At 42.7% G+C, this 21,249-nt stretch overlaps 1 protein-coding gene across 1 annotated transcript in view; it reads right to left on the bottom strand.

Moving 5' to 3' along the window:
* SGPP2 (sphingosine-1-phosphate phosphatase 2) overlaps nucleotides 1–21,249 on the bottom strand; it is a 150,204-nt gene that overhangs the window by 89,705 nt on the left and 39,250 nt on the right. Inside the window, exon 2 of the mRNA XM_002749830.6 lies at nucleotides 1,369–1,527. Within this exon, the coding sequence (XP_002749876.4) occupies nucleotides 1,369–1,527 (159 nt within the window). The remainder of the gene's footprint in view (nucleotides 1–1,368; nucleotides 1,528–21,249) is intronic.

The raw sequence follows: 21,249 nt of genomic DNA, 5'->3' as shown, positions 1-21,249 counted from the left end.
TTGTTCTACAAATGAGAAAACATTAAGCCCACTGTAGGAATGTCACTGGCTGAAATCCTCTCTTTTAAACTCATCCAGGTGCTTCTGAACCTCTATTTCTAGTGCAGAGTCGGGGAAACAGTCTTGTCTGGAAGCCCCTCCACCCACTAATAATCTTTGACCTTAGTAATGATTGATCTTCAAGACTTCTTCGCCTTCATTCACTAGACACTATGCATTTTCAGGCTCAAGTAGCGACCTGCAGAGTCTTCCACATGCCAGGCCTAGAGCTCTGTGCACACTCTAAGTATTCCCACGATTACTATGGGGATGCACATCATTCACACAATTTTACAGATGAGGAAGGTAAGGCTCAGAGCAAGGGCACACAGTTGGGGCTGGACTGTACTTGAGCTCAGGCCTCTCTGACACCAAACCTACATATTTGGAGCATGCCTTGCTGCCTTGCAAATGTCTATCATCTCCTTCAATTAGGCGCAAAATCAGAACTCATTTGTCCCTGAACAAAATTAAATGCTAGGTTACCAGCAAAATAGCAGAAAAGGGCTCTGCCTGCCTTCCTGGGATTGTCATATGGTTTCTGTGTATTTGCAGCTGCTCCTACTCCACTAGAAAGTTCCCTCAAGGAAGGTGCTTTGCCTTATATGTTTTGGCCTCTCCTATGTGTATAGTTGCTTAATACTGCTTGGAGGTATTGCTCGACAGCTTCTGAATTTAGTTTCTGATCAAATTTTACTGAAATAGGCCTCTTGGGAGGATGCATTTCATACCCATCTACGGGTCCTTAGAAAGGTCCTTTCTTGGCCTGGTGCGGTGGCTTACGCCTGTAATCCCAACACTTTGGGAGGCCGAGGCAGGTGGATCATAAGGTCAAGATTGAGACCAACCTGGCCAATGTGATGAAACCCCATCTCTACTAAAAATACAAAAATTAGCTGGCTGTGGTGACGCTCGCCTGTAGTCCCAGCTACTTGGGAGGCTAAGGTCGGAGAACTGCTTGAACCCAGGAGACGGAGGTTAATGCGAGCTGAGATCCCGCCACTGCACTCCAGCCTCGGTGACAGAGTGAGTCTCCATTACAAAAAAGAAAAAAAAAAAGGTCCTTTCTCCTCTGTTCATCACTTCTCCCCTCTCCTACTTTGATCAGCCCTGGGGAAAGCATAATTCAAAGTTTAGAAAGTCACAGGTTTGTTTTTTGCAAATAAAACAAGTTGTGTTCATAGCTCTCTAATTTCTCCAAAGTAGATTAGGCAACAAATCCGACTCTAAGTGGTTTTAAAGAAAGAACATATGTGCAAAGTACTTGAATATCAAAGGAAGTAGTTGTTTTAGAAGTGACGTCAGTTACTGAGTAGTAATAATACTTACAACCCATATGATGATCAACCTCCTGGATAAGTAAGGGTCAATATTCCAGTGAGTAAATGGAAGAAATGTGATGTAGAACACTTCTTGACCCAAAGCAGCTGAAAATCGGAATAGGTAATAGTAGAAGTAATTCTTCACGATGTAATTCTGTACAAAAGCCTAAAAGACAAAAGTTAGAAGACTCTGTGAGTTCATGCAATATGTTAGTATGGGGCAAGTTTTAAACATCTCTGTCTAAAACTCACAGGTTTCAATTGCCAAAATGCTGCCTCCTCTCCCATTATGTTATTAAGGTATTATTACTGTCATTGAACACATTTCAACCTCAATTTATCCAAACACAGAGCATGTGAGTTTTTTTGTAAAATTAAATAACTAATATCCAAGACAGAAGTACTAGGAGAAGACACCAAAAAATAAAAGCCCAAAACTTTTTTCTTGTATATGCAGAAAGCTAGAAACCAGAAGAAAGTCAACTCCGTTAGGACATTATATGGGTCTCTGCAGTAGGCAGAGTAATGCTTCCCTCAAAGATTTCTATGTCTTAAATCCTAGAACTAAGTATATTATCTTACAGGGCAAAAGAGACTTCAAAGATGAGATCAATAATCTTTCTATTTTAAAATTTGTATTGATACATAGTAATTGTACACATTTATGAGGCACATGTAATATTTTCATACACACATACAATATGTAATGATCATTCAGGATACTTTGGATGTCTGTCACCTCAAACATTTATCATTTATCATTTCCTTGTGCTGGGAACATTTTAGATACTTTGTAGCTATTTTGAAATAGACAATAACTTATTCTTAACTGTAGTCACCCTCTTGTGCTATTGAACGCTATAACTTGTTTCTTCTAATTGTATATCTGTAGTCATTAAACAACCTCTCTTCATCCCCTTGCCTTCCCAGTCTCAAATTAATAATCTTGAGATGGGGAGATTATTCTGGATTTTCTGAGTGGGCTAAGAAAATCCTAATCACAAGGATTTTTTTTAGAAATGGAAGGAGGAGGCAGAATGGTCAGAGTCAGAGAATGATTTGAAGATGCTAAGCTGCTGGCTTTGACGATGGAGAGAGTGACCATGAGTCAAGGAATTTGCATAGCAGCCTCTAGGAGCTGGGAAAAGCAAGGAATCACATTCTTGCCTCCAGTCTCCAGAAGAAATACCACCCAGCTGACACCTTCATTTTGGCCAAATATCCATTTTGGACTTCTGACCTGTCAGAGAATAAATCTGAAACTGCTTCAGGTTATAAGAGTGAAGAAGTCTAGCCTGGCTGACTCTATCTTGCGTCTAGCCTCACAGGCAGGCTATACTCACTCACTCTGGGGCATAGGCAAGACTACCTATGGGAGGAATTTTGTTTAGTTGTTTAGTTTAACTTTGTTTTGTTGTTGTTGCTGTTGTTTGTTTTTGAGATGGAGTCTTGCTCTGTCACCCAGCCTGGAGTACAATGGACTGATCTTGGCTCACTGCAACCTCTGCCTCCCAGGTTCAAGCTATTCTCCTGCCTCTCAGCCTCCCGAGTAGCTGGGACTACAGATGTGCTCCACAATGCCCGGTCATTTTTATATTTTTAGTAGAGACAGGATTTTTCCATGTTGGCCAGCCTTATCTCAAACTCCTGAGCTCAGGTGATCTGCCTGCCGTGGCCTTTAGTTTAGCTTAACTCTGAAGCAAGGATGATAATAAACTCACAGGGACCAGTTTTAGTCCCTCCCTAAAACTGGTCTGCTCCCTGTTGGGGGATGAAAACCTCCTTTGTAAGACTAATGAAAGGCCATAAGCTCAGAATTTTGGGAGAGGCCCAAATTCTGCCAAGATGTATATATAGTTAAAGGACAACCAGCCACTGTCCCTTAGCTTACCTTTCTACAATTCCCTTACTGCTCAGGAGTCATGTGGCCAGAAGCCACAAGATTTGTGACTTCCCCAATTGCTCCTATAAATAACATTAGTATTATAGAACATAATATTTGTCTTTTGAGATGTTTTCCAGACTTTTGCATTCTGGTGACCAACTGACTCCACCTGGACCCATGACTCATGACTCCATTGGTCTTATGGCCCCCAACCAGAGGCTGGTTGGAGGAATAAACTCTCATCTTCCACTTGGCTAGCTGGCTATGTATTAATTGAACTCTTTCTCTACTGCAATACAACTGTCTCAGTGAATTGGTTTTATCTGTGCAGCAAGCAAGAAGAACCCATTGGGAGATTACAAATTTGCATTTTAGGCCACTAAGTTTGTGGTAATTTGTTATGGCAGCAGTTGATAACTAATATAAAGATGTTAAAAAAAATCCTTTGCCTCTGAACTTGATAAATTCACCTTTTAAATGGTACTAATAAAGCTAACTCATCACAATAATGGTGTGAGAAACACTTGGCAGAAAATACACATGAGACTGGTTAGAATGCATTCTCATTTTCTATCATCCTTTTCTTCCCAGTTATCCTGGTAGTGGGCAGAAAAGAAAGACTTAGGAAGTTAAAACAGAAAATCAGCAATCTATTAAAAAATATGGTAAACAGGCCAGGCGCGGTGGCTCAAGCCTGTAATCCCAGCACTTTGGGAGGCCGAGGCAGGTGGATCACGAGGTTGAGAAATCGAGACCAACCTGGTCAACATGGTGAAACCCCGTCTCTACTAAAAATACAAAAAATTAGCTGGGCATGGTGGTGCGTGCCTGTAATCCCAGCTACTCGGGAGGCTGAGGCAGGAGAATTGCCTGAACCCAGGAGGCGGAGGTTGCAGTGAGCCAAGATCGCGCCATTGCACTCCAGCCTGGGTAACAAGAGCGAAACTCCGTCTCAAAAAAAAAAAAAAAAAAAATATGGTAAACATCTTTACATTATGGTATATTAACAACTTAAAAAACAAAAACATGATCACCCTGTTTCATGAAACTAAAAAATAGAATTTTAATGCTACTTAAGGTCGTCATAAACTTTATAAAGATAAAATCAAAGTAAAATATCAACACTAAGAAGAGAAAAAGAGGCAATACTGTTACAGGAGATTTTTCTCAAGACCCTTGGAGATCTGGGTTCTTGTTTTGTTTTGTTCTACACAAAATCTGAGGTTCTTGAACCCCAGGGGATTTCAGAGAACAAGTTATGTGTGTTTATGTGTTTGTTCTGGAAGTATTCATTCTTGCCCGATGTTCAGCACTTGGGCTAGGTGCCAAGCATATGTAGAACAGCTAGGTGTGATGTTCTGCTTCAAGAAGCTCTTATGGGAGAGTGGGGAGAGTACGATTTGGGGGAATAAATTTTTAAAGGATCACTGTTGTGTTTAAGGCCTTAAAAAAGGCCAAGAGTACTTTTATACTTGAAAAATAAAAAAATGTGACCTTGGAAAGTGCAAGGACATAACTGTACTTGACACTATTGGCGGACTACCAAATATGCATTCCTCTCTCTTACCTCCCCAAGAGGTTCCCTGTTTTACTCCGGCATCTCTACCTCCCCCACATAGCCCTGTGACTCAGGGGAGAGTTGACACTGATCTCCATGAGTGGATCTAGATTCATCCGAAGGAGTCATGATAAGCACAAGAATTCAACTCCGGGCCAAGCAGTGCACAGGACTACCTGGGAGACAGTCACTGGGCAGGGATAAGTGCATGATGTGATCTAAAAAGGGGCCTCCCATCAGGAATAAACTTTACTTCCAAGTGAATTCGAATGAAAGAGAATGGCACTATATGCATCCTACACAGGAAAGACAGTAAGGCACAAAATGAATTAGATAAGGAAGCTTATAGTTTCACCTCTCTGCTAAGATATCATGGTTGCACATGCAAAACAAACACAAAGGTCTGAGACAAGTAAGTGACAAATGCCTCTCTCTAGAGCAGAAACATGAACTGCCTGAGGTAAGGACTAGTCTTTGCAGGTTCTGTTTATGAATACACAATCCAACAAGCCTGACCTTGAGGCCCACCCTATAAAGAGCTCCTTTTTAGATAAAGGTTAGTTATTTTAGCCCACCAGCTACCAGGTACACCTGATAATCTTTCCAGCTTTGAAGCTTTAAAAGGATAAATTTTGCCAAACTCTAACAAATGTCAACCCCCTCCGTGGTATCATTTCATAACACCCAAGTGTTATATGACATTATAAATACTCAGCAACAATCATTTTCCTACTCTTAGACATTTACCTGAGACCGTGTTCAATATCTTAATCCTAGTAAACGATTGAAAAGGCCACCAAAAATGACAGCAAACTGATTGAGTGCTACATATCATTCACTGACATCTTTAGACAGGCTTAATTACAATCTCTCAGGAATGTGTTTTTTGAGGGAAAAGCTAACTATTCTATAACTCTTCTCAGGAACAGAATAACCAAAGGCGAAGTTTAAAATATCGGCAATATAGATGACGCCCCAAGGATTTCTTAGATAACTTCTCTGTATACATGATTTAAATACTTCAGCCAAATTCTCGGGGGCTTAGACATATCTAAGTAAAACAACATGTACATGTCTTTTTTTATTTTTTTAAGTTCTAGGATATATGTGCAGAATGTGCAGGTTTGTTACATAGATATACATGTGCCATGGTGGTTTGCTGTACCTATCAACCTGTCACCTAGGTTTTAAACCCCGCAAGCACTAGGTATCTGTCCTAATGCTCTCCCTCTCCTTGTCCCCTACCCCCTGACAGGCCCCGGTGTGTGATGTTTACCTTCCTATGTCCATGTGTTCTCATTGTTCAACTCCCACTTATGAGTAAGAACATGTGGTGTTTGGTTTTCTGTTCCTGTGTTAGTTTGCTGAGAATGATGGTTTCCAGCTTCATCCATGTTTCTGCAAAGGACATGAACTCATTCTTTTTTATGGCTGCATGATATTCCATGGTGTATACGTGCCACATTTTTTTTCTCCAGTTGATCATCAATGGGCATTTGGGTTTGTTCCAAGTCTTTGCTATTATAAACAGTGCAGCACTAAAACATAAAACAATATGTACTCATCCTTTTAGAATAACGAAGAGTTTCCTTTGTAGGAAATCTCAATGTGTGTGACTTCAATACGTCTTTGGACATAATAGGAATTTCAGTTCCAGTGTGTATGTTGGTCCCACTGGGAACAATTAGAGAAAGAATAAATAGTGTTTAGAAGTGGTAGGTAATGTAGGGCTGGGCGTGGTGGCTCACGCCTCTAATCCCAGCACTTTGGGATGCCGAGGTGGGCGGATCACCTGAGGTCAGGAGTTTAAGACCATCCTGGCCAACATGGTGAAACTGTCTCTACTAAAAATACAAAAATTAGCTGGGTGTGGTTGCATGTGCCTGTAGTCCCAGCTATTCAGGAGGCTGAGGTAGGAGAATCACTTGAACCCAGGAAGCAGAGGTTAGAGTGAGCCGAGATTGTGCCACTACACTCCAGCCTGGTGACAGAGCGAGACTCCATCTTGAGAAAAAAAAAAATAGAAATGGTAGGTAAAGTACAATGTCAGAGACGAGAAACCAAGTTCCAGAATCCTACTTTGACATTTCTGACTGGCCAGCACAAGAGCTGAGGGCCCAGGCTTTGACAGCAGGCTTTGAGGAGAGCCACCCTTAAAAATAAAATGTTTCTTAGTATGCATCTCCTCTGTCACACAGCAAATGAAGACGTGTCTGACAAGAAGTGATAAAATGAAAATTACCCACATACCCATTATTACTAATTGCAAAATGTCACTGATAATTCCTCACTGGTGGCTCTTATTTATTGATTTATCTTAATGAAAGTTAAAAAGGTGGTTCATAGGGCTTTTTGTGATTTCAGACTCCCAGTCCCATATCCCCTTTAGGTCATAAGTTCTTTAAGTGCACATTTTCTTAAAATGGGATTTTCCCACCATTTAACCTTGTGGTCGTGGAAGAGCTACTTTATCTTGCTGATGTTGGAGTATTCAGTGCTGTTTGCAAGGCTGCCTTCAATGTAAAAATAAGCCAGGAAAGAAGGGGAGGCATGCAGATTGACTGCACGGTGGAAGAAAAAGAACACTGAGAATGTACAACTTACTAAGCTCTGCTGATGAACACCTGAACAGTGTTTTGTTTTCCAAACACACAACAAGGAGTCCTAAATGCAAAGGAAATATACCCAGGTCAGTGCCACTGGATATAATAAGGGCTGATCCAGACAGCAGAGGAGCAAATGCCCAGCAGACTTGGCGGCCAGCCCAGCTTTTGAGCTTTCAAAGGAGGAATACAAGAAATAGCTTTCAGTCAAAACAATGTGTGACCTTGGGGAGTCAATTTGCCTTTCTGAGCCTCAACTACAAAGAACGCAAAGGATGGAGTAGGATTAGCTCAGTTGCTTTTTAATGTACATTTTTTTTTTTCACAAACAAGGAAAGGTTCATTAAATTAAATGTTACCCTAGGGCCTACTATATAAAAATGATATAAGATTGCAAGTACTCATTGAAAGTACTGTGCTAATTAGCTGAACATGAAGAAGGGTTCACCAAACCCCTATCTCAGGCCAGCTGCACCCACCCCTGCCACCCATTCCCCAGTCCTTCTCTGGCGGGAGCATCCTCTCAGAGCAGAGTAGTTCAGTGATCAGCTTGAAAATCACTGATCTCAACTTCTTCCAGGGCCCAGATATCACCTTCCTGTAGTTAACTTTTGGTCTTAAGTAAATAGGCTATAGCTATTCTGACCTTGAAGTCTTTAAAGAATTTGATACACTGTAGAACAACGTCACTGCAAGGTCATGTTACTTTCTCTATTTTTTTTTTTCAGATTAGAGCTGTAAATATACATTTTCTTCTAAAAGTCAAGTCCAAGATACTGCACCACTTCAACAGAGCCAGGAGTTGACATCTAGGGGGATGGTAATCTGCAACTCTAAGCCATCCAGTTTAATTGGAAGCAGCAGAAAGAGCTTGTTCTCTGGGACTGAGAGAGATCAAATCTACACAGGGTATAACTCAGTCCTATTTTAAAATAATTTGAAGATCCAAAGCTCTTTTACAGAACTCACCAAGCTCCAGCTTTCCCTTCATAAGTGTTTTGCTTTTGGAGTTTAGCAGACTGACTAGAAAGAAGCAAATAAAATGATTATGGAGTGAACTGACCTGGCCATCAGGGAAGAGGGAAGGACTGGGGGAGAAGGAAATGGACACTGGAAGCAAAGTGTCTCAGACTGAACTCAGGCTACCTATGCTTCCTACCTGGATAATTTCATATAAATGACTTGATCTCCCTGAGCTTCAGCTTCTTCACCTGCAAGTGGGAATAATAACAGTACATTCCACACAGAGACCTTGGGAGGATGAAATGAGATTGTTTTGATGGTGTGTGCAGGGTACTCAGATCAGAGCTGGCAAAGAAATTTCTCAATAGGACATGGCTGTTGATGATGACGATAGTGGGGGTGGTAGCCGTGAGGATTCTAGAAAGCACTTCTCAATTGTAATATGCATACGAATGACCTGGGCATCTTGTTAATGAGAAGATTTTAATGCAGTTGACCTGGGGGAGGGGTGAGACTGCTCAGGAGCGCAGGTGATGTTGATGTTGCCATGTTGCTGGCCTATGGACCTCACTGTGAGTCACTTTAGGATCAAGAACACCCCAGAGAAGGGTTTTTCAACATAAAAGTAAGGCTCTCAGATTTAATCCTCAGTATTAGAGGATGTCTCAACTGGCATTAAGAGAGTAACGTGATCCAGGTGACCGATAAAAATGCTGGTGACAAGTCAGAGGAGAACAGTGAGCAGATACCATGGAGGATCCTGCAACAGTCCACACACAGGAACTGAGCCCAGACAAGCACCTCAAACCTAGAAAGTACCAAAGGGAAGGCACAGGTAAGAAACCCCTGAGACAGCAGCCTGATCCAATGATGGACTGGTGATGCAGAAAGAAATAAGCTACCTTGCTTCTTGCCTTGATCTGAGAGAGGTTTACATCAAAACTGGAATGACAAATTCGAAATTAGTTAAGAAGGAGTAATGAAGTCTGAAAACGCTTCCTAACTTCTCAGAGCATCACAATTCCAAAAAACCAAACCATGTTTCCTTAAGAAGGTATTTTGCACAGAATCCTGGCTTAGAAACAGGTTCCTCAGACCTTTTCAGGGAACATCTGTCATTATATTTTCTGAAAATAAACACTAAAAGGGGAGCTCATTAAGATCAATGATTTTTTGGAAATTCTAAACTTTGTTTTTTAACCTAACCTGGCTAGGAAATTGTCATTTTTAGTTACGTCTGCAATAGTCTACATTTGACCTAAATAGGCCTGCATGCTTATTCTCATTCTTATCAGCTTCTGAGGGTTGTCACATTGTCACATGCCTGTCTGAGTTCATTCTCAAGGTAGGCCTGAATGTCTTCGGTGCTTGGGATTGTAAAGGTGACAGGTATCAGCCTATTGTCTGTGGATTAATAGCCATTTATGAAGACCAGAGCCTCCTCCAAAAAATTCCTTCCAACGTTGAAGTGGTGTTCCTGAAGGGAGATTAAGGACGGACTAGAACCCTAAGTTGTCTTGTTCCCTGATTCTTTCTTTTTCTTTCCTTTCTTTCCCTTCTTCTTTCCCTTCTTCTTTCTCTTTCTTTCTTTTGTTCTTTTTCTCTCTTTCTCTCTTTCTTTCTTTCTTTTTTTGATGGAGTCTTGCTCTGTCACCCAGGCTGGAGTGCAGTGGTGCCACCTCTGCTTACTGCAACCTCCATCTCCTAGGTTCAAGCAATTCTCCTGCCTCAGCCTCCTGAGTAGTTGGGATTACAGGCATGTGCCACCATACTGGCTATTTTTTATTTTTATTTTTATTTTTAGTAGAGACAGAGTTTCACTATATTGGCTAGGGTAATCTTGAACTCCTGACCTTATGATCTGCCTGCCTCAGCCTCCCAAAGTGCTAGGATTATGGGCATCAGCCACCACACCCAGCACCCACCCACATCACATTTTTTTTTGTGACAGAGTCCCATTGCTATGCCCACGCTGGAGTGCAATGGCACAATTTTGACTCACTGCAACCTGTGTTTCCTGGGCTCAAGTGATTCTCCTGCCTTAGCCTCCCCAGTAGCTGGAACTACATACAGGCATGCACCACCACATCTGGTTAAGTTTTTGTATTTTTAGTAGAGATGGGGTTTCACCATATTGGCCAGGCTGGTCTCGAACCCCTGACCTCAAGTGATCCACCCTCCTCAGCCTCCCAAAGTGCTGGGATTATAGGCGTGAGCCATCAACCCAACCTTTGTTAGCTGATCCTCATACTCAGTGTACATTCAGCCAGAATTTCAAATCTATAGCCTAGAGAATATGGAAAGGCAAATCTTAAGAAATTTGGTGCTTCTTTTAATAGAGCCTATCCCTTAAGGTTTTGATTCTACTGACCCCTTTCTGAAAGATTGGGCTTTGGCGGCATGCCATCACACACCACAGAGATGGAATCGCTGAAAAACAAACAGTCCCTCCAAGCTATTAGAAGGCACCAACTAGCATGTTAACACACCAGGTACAAACTCAGCAATGACCAACATTACAAAAAAATTGAGGGCCAGTTGTGGTGGCTCACGCCTGTAATCCCAACAGTTTGGGAAGCCAAGGCAGGCGGATCACGAGGTCAGAAGATCAAGATCATCCTGGTTAACACAGTAAAACCCCATTTCTACTAAAAATACAAAAAATTAGCCAGACGTGGTGGCATGCGTCTGTAGTCCCAGCTACTTGAGAGGCTGAGGCAGGAGAATCACCTGGAACCAGGAGGCAGAGGTTGCAGTGAGCTGAGATCGCAACACTGCACTCCAGCCTGGATAACAGAGCAAGACTCCATCTCAAAACAAACAAATAAATAAATAATTGAAAACAGCACAGTTTTTCCAAACACAGGCCATGTCTACATAGAACATTCATTCATTCACTGCATATGCTTCAGTGATGTAAGGTTGACAATAAGCAAGACTATCTTTAAAATACTATTTTTAAGTAGAGACGTGATCTCGCTATGTTGCTCAGGCTGGTCTTGAACCTGTGGCTTCAAGCAATCCTCCTCCTTTCACCTCCCAAGGTGCGAGGATTTCAGGTGTAAGCCACCATGCCCAGCGAGCAATACTACTTCATTTAGCAATAAGTGCTATGATGAAATTAAGTCAGGTTAATGGCTACAAAGTGATTTCTGTGTGTTTGGGGATGCTCATCACAGAGGAGCCATTTGAACTGAGCCCTGGATAATGAGGGGCACTGGTTGTTTGGGAGAAATCTGTGGGTCAGAGAGAGAACACTTAGTGAAAGGCCCCAGACAGGAGGCAGCTCTGCTTGCTGGGACATGTGTGAAAAAGAGAGAGAGGAGATGATCCCAAGAGCAGATGCGAAACCAAGCCCAGACTTGGGCCTGCGGCTGGAAGGAGCAGAAAGCCACAGGACGGTTTTAAATGGGAGCCCAAATTGATTTACTCTGGTGAAAATAAAACAAATTTTGGCTCCAAAACAGTGGGATGAAGTCCCGCTTTAATTCTTTTGTTTTTGGTTTCTTAAACTTGGTGAGAAAATATCATTAATTCCCAGCTCTGAACTTAAAAGCCCCTGGGGTCAAATGGCACCATTTCTACCATGAGGGAGACATGTGCTGTCCTGAATTCCCACGTCTATTTACTAACCTGTTCCCATCACTTTTAATTACCCTCACTTTTTTTTTTAACAGAATCAAGACTTTCCAACCTATAAAGAAAATTAAATGATGATTACTCAGGAAGCCTAAGAAAGATTGACAGTGTCCCTTGAAGGGGAAAACAGAAGGAACAAAAAAATGCATGAGGGTTTCTTCTTTCAAGTCCAGGAAGAATTACAAGTTGGGTGAGCTGGCTGGTGTCTAAGCAGCACTCGGGTGATTAAAATTTCAGGATGGCGAGACTGAAAGTCAATAAAATGTAAGGACAACTTCTTGGAGCTAGAGAGCTTGGGAGGGAACTGCACACTCATCACTTTCGTCTGCTTAGTGGGCATTTGTTGGGATCCCTCTGCTGCATCTAAGAATAAGAGGGACGTTTGAGGGGACTGAGCCCAATGTGGCTTTCATTTTACAGTGGAATTTCAGTTGTAGTCTTTTATACATTTGAACTGTTTTTCTCTTGATAATCTATCATATTTCAGCTCATCCCCTGAACATCTGTCTTTTCTTCCTTTTCATCAAGGTAAACAAGAACTGCAAACTGAGAAATTCTTGAAATTGTGAGACAGTGACCCATTGTGGCAACAATGCTCTTCTTGACTCTAGGAAACGGTCTTTAATTAGGAAAAACACTGCCTCATCATCACTTAAAACCCTGTGCCTGGGCTGGGTGCAGTGGCTCATGCCTATAATCCCAGCTCTTTGGGAGGCTGCGCAGTAGGACAGGAGCTTGAGAACAGCCTGGGAAACATAGTGAGACCTGTCTCTACAAAAAGTTAAAATTTTATCCAGGTATGGTGGCACATACCTGTGGTCCCAGAAACTTGGGAGGTTGAGGTGAGAGAATTGTTTGAGCCTGAGAAATGGAGGCTGCAGTGAGCCATGATCGTATCGGTGCACTCCAGCCTGGGCGACAGAGTGAGAAAACAAAAAACCTCTGCACTTGAAGGACACAGCATTTGATTAGGAACCAAATGTGGGCAAAGGAGAAGGAGAGGGTTAGAAGTGAGCCTTTGTCTGGATAGGACAGCAATTTGCAGTCCTCATTTCAGAGACCAGGGATGTGAGCTTCTGCTAGAGAATTTCTTCCACAGACAATAAGAAAAGTTGGCATCACCACAAAGAACAGAAATAGCCACTGCCATTTTTAAAGAGGGTGGGACAGCCAGCTGCCCTTTAAATACTCAAAACGTCCTAAGAACTTAACTGTTTTTCAAAACATCTTGGATCTGCTAAAACCTGAAACACGTCGTACTGAACATTTTTTCCATTTAATTGTTAAGCCCTTGTACGTCCAGGGGGATCTGGTGGGCAGATGTTTCTGATTCATTTATATTAACTTATTAAAATGACATTTGGAAGAGCTATATGACATTTGAGAGTAAGTGTTGTAAACTTGAGTGTATTTGTTTTCATCTAGCCATTTTCCCTCACCCCAACACACACACACAGGAATCAGAACGTGGGAGGGTTGATGAAGTCTCTTCTAACCTGGCAGCAAGTCCTTACCCATCCCTACCTCCCTTCAAAAAACATTTTCCGAAGCATTAAAAGGCACTGCCAAAATGTAAGAAAGTTATTCAGGCACATATAAAGTTTTTTCTTTATTATTATTTTTATTTTTATTTTTTTGCTGGAGTGCAGTGGCGCGATCTTGGCTTGCTGCAACCTCTGCCCGATAATCCTTTATGTACCAAGATTTTAAAAGCAAATACAAAAATCACACAAAAACAAGACTGAAGTCTGACAAATTTGCCACAAAAGTCAAGGTAGTTTTATGCAAGGGCTTTCCAGCTTTCTTCTTTGTTTATTTGGGCTAAATGGCCTCAAAATTTTTAGCTTAGAATTTTCTTTCAAGATGGTCACGTTTGTAGGTGCATGTGTACACAGAGAAGCAGGATGAAGCGAAACAGTATCTTCATGCTACCCCTCCCATTTCTTTCTTTCGTTTTTAAAAATACAGACAGGGTCTCACTCTGTAGCGCAGGCTGGACTCAGTTCTCAAGAGACCCTTCTGTGGCACCAGTGCCCGACTCTGTTTTTTTTAGATTTTGCAGCGACAGGGCCTTCCTATGTTCTTGAGCTCCCAGCCTCAAGCAATCCTTCTGCCTCCCCAGATGCTGAGATCACAGGCTAGAGCCGCTTCCGTTAGCCTCTTCCTCATTTCTTAAATCCAGCCTTTTGCTTTTCAGAGCTCTAAAGGAATCCAAGATGGTAAAGACAGTTCTCAGGAAGGATTTTCCTTTCTCCATCCATCCAAGTCCCTGGGGCGACTGTGGGTATGTGGTGGTGGAGATCCATGATAGGTCAGGGATGGAACAGGCCAAGAGGGGACACAATGGAAGGGGGAAGACATTTTGCCAGGAGGATCTCACTCTCTCCATGCTCCTCCTGAAGTCTTGTCTACACCAGAAATTCTTGGGGTGTTTCATCAATTTCCGGCACATTTTCAAACTGTATTTCCCCAATGGGGGGCTGTCTCTGAGGAAGTTTAAAGCCATTTGTCACAAAAATAAACTCAGGAAAAGCTTTGAAGTTGGGTGCACACACATGAAAGAACATTAGGAAGAAAACCATGCTGGGTGGGAACAATGGTCCTTCCCACCCAGACTGCCATGAACACTGCTTGCTTTGTGCTCTGTGAAATTTTTTTTTCTGATTATCTGATTATCAGGGTTTTTTTTTTTTCTGATTAACACATTTTACTTGAGAACACTGTGGAAGTTCAAAAACTGTATAAAAGCAAAATCAAAATTGCCATTGTCCCATCCCTCAGACAATCGTCTGGAACATTCCCCCAGTCTCTTTCCTATGTATACCCACGAGTGCATATGGCGATATGAATCTTAACGAAGTTGTGATTTTGCCCAACCTTAAACTTTAAAACATTATTACATTGTGAGTGTTTCTCTAGGTCCCTAAATATTATTTCAGACCATTCTTTTGGCTGAGCTTAACTTTTTACCTGTCTAGATCCAGTTTTGCTGCGCTTCACCTCCTCATCCACCCATGCTCACAGCAGATCCAACAGCTGACCCCGACAGCAAACAAGCCCACGGGATAACCAGTGCTGATGTGAGCATGAGTCTTCTCACCCAAGAGTCTTCTAACTCCCTGCTTACTCCTTGCTCATTTCTGCTCTAACGTGAGTCTTGTCACCCAAGAGCCTTTCTAGCATCCTACTCACTTCTGCTGGGGTGCATGGAGGCCCCATTCCCATGGACCTCTCTCTACCCTGCTTATTCTTTAACCTGGCCAGATAAGCATCTGTGTTGACAGTGATCCCCAACACTACACACTTGAATTTCTTGGCTTACAATGTTTGCTTGTGTTGTTTTCCTGAGGACCCAAGATCTCCCTCCTAGTTTTGCAAAAACTTCAAGCATACCCTTTAAGGCCTCTCAAAGGCTACAGCTCAGAGATACACTGTTGAAATAAAGAATGACCTGGGGGCAGGCATGACTCATGACAGTCAGTGTGCTGAGGCAGAGGGACAGTCCCCGAAACTATCTCACACAGGTAAAGCCAGGTACTCTATAATTTGGACGTCACAGGGGTTTGAACATGAGCTGGAGGCATTCTTTGTCAGTGACAGCCAGCTCTGGTTGAGGTAGATGAATATGGACAGAACCTAAGAGCAGGTGCCCAACCCCTGGGCCAAGGACTGGTTCACACAGGGAAAGCCAAGTCCTCTATAATTTGGAAGTCAAGAAGTTTGTACATGAGGTGGAGGCTTCCCTTGTCGGCTCCAGCCAGCTATCGTTGAGATAAATGAATATGGACAGAACCTAAGAGCAGGTGCCCAACCCCTGGGCCATGGACTGGTTCTGTTAGGAACCAGCAGGAGATGAGCAGAGGGCCAGTGAGCATCACCACCTGAGCTCCACCTCCTGTCAGATCAGTGGCCCCATTAGATTCTCATAGGAGCACGATGAGCCCTATTGTGAACTGCACATCAAGGATCTAGGTTGTGCACTTCTTATGAGAATCTAATGCCTGATGATCTGTCACTGTCTCCCATCACGGTTAGATGGGACCATCTAGTTGCAGAAAAACAAGCTCAGGGCTCCCATTGATTCTACATTATGGTGAATTATATAATCATTTCATTATATTAATATATTTCAATGTAGTAATAGAAATAAAGTGTACAATAAATGCAATGTGCTTGCATCATCCTAAAACCATCCCCCAACCTGCCTGGTCCAAGAAAACATTATCTTCCAGGAAACTGGTCCCTGATGACAAAAGAACCGGGGACTGCTGCCTAAGAGGGTCTGGGTGTGGTCACCAGCCTTGGGCCCAATGCCGGGCCTGCTGGGCAGCTCTGGGGAAGTCCGAACTTATAATTTCCCCTTTCAGTGGTTACAACACCAGCTTCCTTACTACGGCATCTGGAAGAGGAATGGAGTCACTTATGTAAACCACATGCTACCCCATTAGACACACGGCATGTGTTCAGTAAATGGTCCTTATATTTGCGTTGCTTCTATTAACAAGGTAAATCACAAGACAATGTCAAAAGGAAGTCCAGTTGAAATAGAACACAAAGGAGAGAAAGACGGTAAGAAGATTAAAAAAACAGCCAAATGTGGTGGCTCATGCCTATAATCCCAGCACTTCGGAAGGCGGGAGGAGTGCTTGCACCCAGGGGTTCAAGGCTGCAGTGAGCTATTATCATGCCACTGCACTCCAGCCTGGGCAACACAGTGAGATCTCATCTCTAAATCAATTAATTAATTTAAAGAGATTTTTTAAAAAACGAATCATGAAGGAGGAGGCAAATAATTCATCCTGAAAGGAAGACTCAAATTTTAACAGAGAAGGGAAAGGGACATTCCAGCGGAAAGGGACATTCCGGCAGAAAGGAACAGCATGAGGAGAGGCACAGAAGCTGCGAGGCACCGTGTTCCTGAAACAGTACATGGTCCACCATAGAGTAGCTGGAGAGGGAGGGACTTATAAAGAGACTGTAGGCAGCAGAGCTAGAATTGGAGGTCAGAGCCAGAGAGGAGAGCCCTGGAGGTGATAATAAGGAGGTTGGGTTTAGCGCTTGGGTATTAGGGAGCCACTGAATGTGCTGGGCCAGGAGGTGCTGTGATCAGAGGTGTCCTGCTGTAAAAGGTCACCACTGGATTCACGTTCTTGTCTTTTCTCAGTAATTTTGCATTTTTTACAGATTCAAATGTATCTTAAGAAGAAGTCACAGACATGTTGCCATGAAGCTCAACCACTTATGTTATGTTCTCAGGGGTTTTATACACAACCCAGAAGAGCTGGAGAAATCCAGCCTCTGCCAAACATAGCCCAGCAGTCCCACCAGAGCTCCCCCATGCTCCCACCTCACATCTGAAATAACAGCTGGGCACTCAGAGAGTCTCATGGCCCATCCTGGAAGATGAATAAAGCTTGGTTTCTGTGTTTGGCCTTGGCTCTGCCATGTGGGATCTGATGATATAGTTATTTTGCAAGAAACTACAGGAACACAAACAATGTGATAAAACCCAGAGAAAGTGAATCATTCTGTAGATGGCAACTGAATGCCACAGGCTGTGCAATGCCCACCCCGAGCAAACCCAGAGGCCCTGGGTTGTTATTTATTTATTTATTTTGAGATGAAGTTTCTCTCTTTGTTGCCCAGGCTGGAGTGCAATGGTATGATCTTGGCTTACTGCAACCTTCACCTCCCTATGTTCAAGCAATTCTCCTGCCTCAGCCTCCTGAATAGCTGGGACTACAGGTGTGCACCTGCCAAACCTGGCTAATTTTTGTATTTTTAGTAGAGATGGGATTTCACCATGTTGGCCAGGATGGTCTTGATCTCCTGACCTTGAGATCTGCCTGCCTCAGCCTCCCAAAGTGTTGGGATTACAGGCATAAGCCAGGGTGCCTGGCCAGCCCTGGGTTTTGACTGAGCCTGGTCACCAAGGGCATGTGCTTCAGATTCCTGCTCTGAAAAAAGGGACTGTGGTTCCTATGCCCAAGGAAACAGAGCTTGTTGAAAATATCAAAGTGTGGGAAATGTGGTTCTTATTTCTTTTCACAAGAACACAGTTTCCTAAAAGTGCCGTGTGATCAGAACTGATGACCCTGATGCGTCAGCAATGGTCAGAGGAACGTGGTTTTCCAGCCTTGATAAAGAAGGGAACCAAAGTTGAACAACCTGCAATATCTCAGCTTTACAAGGAGGACAGTGAATCAGGAAAAGCATGGAGTTGAAGGCCAGAAGGGAGAAAAGAAATGTACAAAATCCTCACAGCCCTCATTTCAGAATGGTAAACAGAAGTCCATGTTCACAGAGCCTCTATCCACTGCCCGTCTCTGTCTCTCTTGCTCTCTCAGACACACACACACATGCCCATGCACATACACACACATGCATGCACGCACAGCCCCCTTCCCTCGACCTGCCATACCAAACCTGTTGTAAATCTTGGGTCCTGACACATTTCTGAAATAGAGACTGTTTTGGTTAAAATAATGACTTCAGCATCATGTGTCCTTGTCCTTTAAAATATGCCTTCCAGGCTGAGTGTAGTGGCTCATGCCTATAATCCCAGCACTTTGGGAGGCCACAGGCAGGCGGATGATTTGAGCTAAGTAGTTTGAGACCAGCCTGGCCAACATGGTGAAATCCTGTTGTCTCTACAAAAAATACAAAAATTACCTGGGCATGGTGGCACATGCCTGTAGTCCTAGCTACTTGTGAGGTTGGGGTGGGAGGATCACTTTAGCCTGGGATAAGGAAGCCACAGTGAGCTAAGATTGTGCCACAGCCTGGGTGTCAGAGTGAGACTCTGTCTCAAAAGAAAAAAAAAAAAAAAGTATGGCTCCAGACAAGCAGCATGAGCATCCCTTGTGAGAAATTCAGAATTTCAGGCCCTGCCCTGGACTGGCAGAATCAGTGGGAATTTTAACCAGGTTCCCAGAGTGATTCTCTTGCATGTTAACGTTTGAGAAGCATTAACCTACATATATTGAGAAAACAAAACACCTGGCTGTATTGAGACTTTGCTATTCTATCTGGGCCTACTTAATATGTACACATTTATAGGGAAACTATCTTAAAAGTGTGAAAGCACTCAGTGAGGAAGGGGCAAACTAGAGAGACACAGTCAATTAGTGCTTGCCCTGTGCTGGGGGTGAGGTGAGGAAAAAGGGAATCCTTGCTAATGAGCATGGGTTTCTTTTGGGGGTCATGAAAATGTTCTAAAATTGACTGTGGTGATGGTTGCACAATTCTGTGAAGATACTAAATATAACAGGTAAATTGCATGGTATGTGAACTGCATTTCGATGAACCTAGAAAAAATTTAAAAGCACTCTGAACCCTTGAAAATAGCAAACTGAAAACTTCTGACTGTAAAAGAGAGCACCTGTAGAGCCACATATTAAGAATGCATTAAAGTCCATCTCATCTTTTCATAACTTCATACATAATAAATATTAAGAATTTATTTTTGCTCTAAAACAATATAGGACATTTTAGCACTCTTAATAAGTGACTGCTCAGCTGTCCTGGCTTGGTGAAATTTCACCAGGGGAATGTTAGGGAGCAGAATTTCTTTCAACAGAGGCAGTGGGCCAGGCACGGTGGCTCACACCTGTAATCCCAACACTTCGGGAGGATGTGGCAGGAGGATCACTAGGGCCCAGAAGTTTGAGACCGGACTGGCCAATATAGTGACTCCCCATCTCTACAAAACATAATTTAAGAAGTAGCTAGGTGTGGTGGCACATGCCTATTGTTCAAGCTAATCAGGAGGCTAAGGTGGGAGGATCGCTTCAGTGGGAGGTTGAGGCTGCAGTGAGCCATGATCTTGCCACTGCTATTCCAGGCTGAGCCACACAGCAAGACCCCACTGCAAGCAAAAACAAAAACAAAACATGGTCATTGGCTCTTAGAACCGGGTAACTAGGGTTTGTATCCTGGACTTTCTGATTTAGACCCCCTGCTCTGACCCTCCTCCAGCCATGTCCTTCCCTATGAAGCAAGAGAAGATGCTCAGTTCTCTAGATCATTCATTTACAATCCCAGCATTTCCTTCCCAAATGCCTGAGCCTGCATCCCAGGCCTGCACAGGTCTCTGCCCCAGGTCTACCCTCCCTGGGGTGGAGGACAGCACAGATGTGCACCACCCTAGACTGGAAGCCTGGCCAAGGATGGCTGTTCACAGGGGAACACAGGCCAAGACAGAGCCCTTGTGCAGTCTTAGATGGGAGACGGGCTGCCTCCCTTAGTTTTGCTACATCTTGGGGTAAATCTCTAGGCAGAGAATTCTAAATTTGAACCTCACTTTCCAGATTACATGAAGACATAGATGTCAAGATAGAAGGCCATAACATTATATTTAATGGTTTGTTAGTTTAATAAATAACTTGTAAATAGTTTGACCTCAGTTTACGTTTGTATGTTTACATTAAAACGTTGCAATTTTAGAGGTTGTCTGATTGCTTTTTTTCTTCTACATCTGTTAAATAATAAGGGAGTATTTCTGGTCTTCTCTGGAACATGCCATATTTTATAGGCAAATATTAATGCATAGGCCTTATGCATTAAAGGCCATCCCATCTTTTCATAAGTCATACATAAAAAATACCAAGAATTTATTTTTGCTCCAAAACAATATAGGAAGTTTTAAGATTAAAAAACATCTTAAATTTGTTTACCTTCATGAATGCCTCATATTTGCAAAACATGGTAGTTAAAAAAATAATTAAACAGGAAATGAATGATGAAAAAAACCACGAATATTTTGCAATATTAATAAAGTTTTTAAGGCTCCTCCTGGGCTTTGCTACTTCTGAAGAATGGAAAAGCAAATCCTCTAGACAAAAATGCAAGGCTCTGGAGATTTTTTTCTCTTTTTTTAAATAACAGAAACAGCTTAAATGGAACTTGGGGAGGGTGGGGCTTAATGAGTTTAACCATGAGAGTTTAGTGTTTCATGGCGCTTTGATGCTTCTTAACAAATAGTCCAGTGACATAATCCTAGAAAGGGTGATTTTGCTCCTGTTGTGCCATGCAACCCACAACTTGAGCAGGAGAAATAACCTTATTTATTGCCCTTTCAAAATATTCTGCTTTGGGAATTATTTTTATTCTTTGTGAGCTGTGAAGCTGGTGCTGGGTCACCACTTGCTTTTGGCTTCCATGAGCACACAGATGTCACCCATGTGTTGACAACTGGGTTAACTCCCACTCAGATCCTATTCTACCCCAGAAGATGCTCAG

Source organism: Callithrix jacchus, chromosome 6 (assembly GCF_049354715.1).
Source record: "Callithrix jacchus isolate 240 chromosome 6, calJac240_pri, whole genome shotgun sequence".
NCBI classification, from domain to species: Eukaryota; Metazoa; Chordata; class Mammalia; order Primates; family Cebidae; genus Callithrix; species Callithrix jacchus.
The sequence above is the reverse complement of the archived record's forward strand: the minus strand, read 5'-3'. Positions and strand labels throughout refer to the sequence as shown.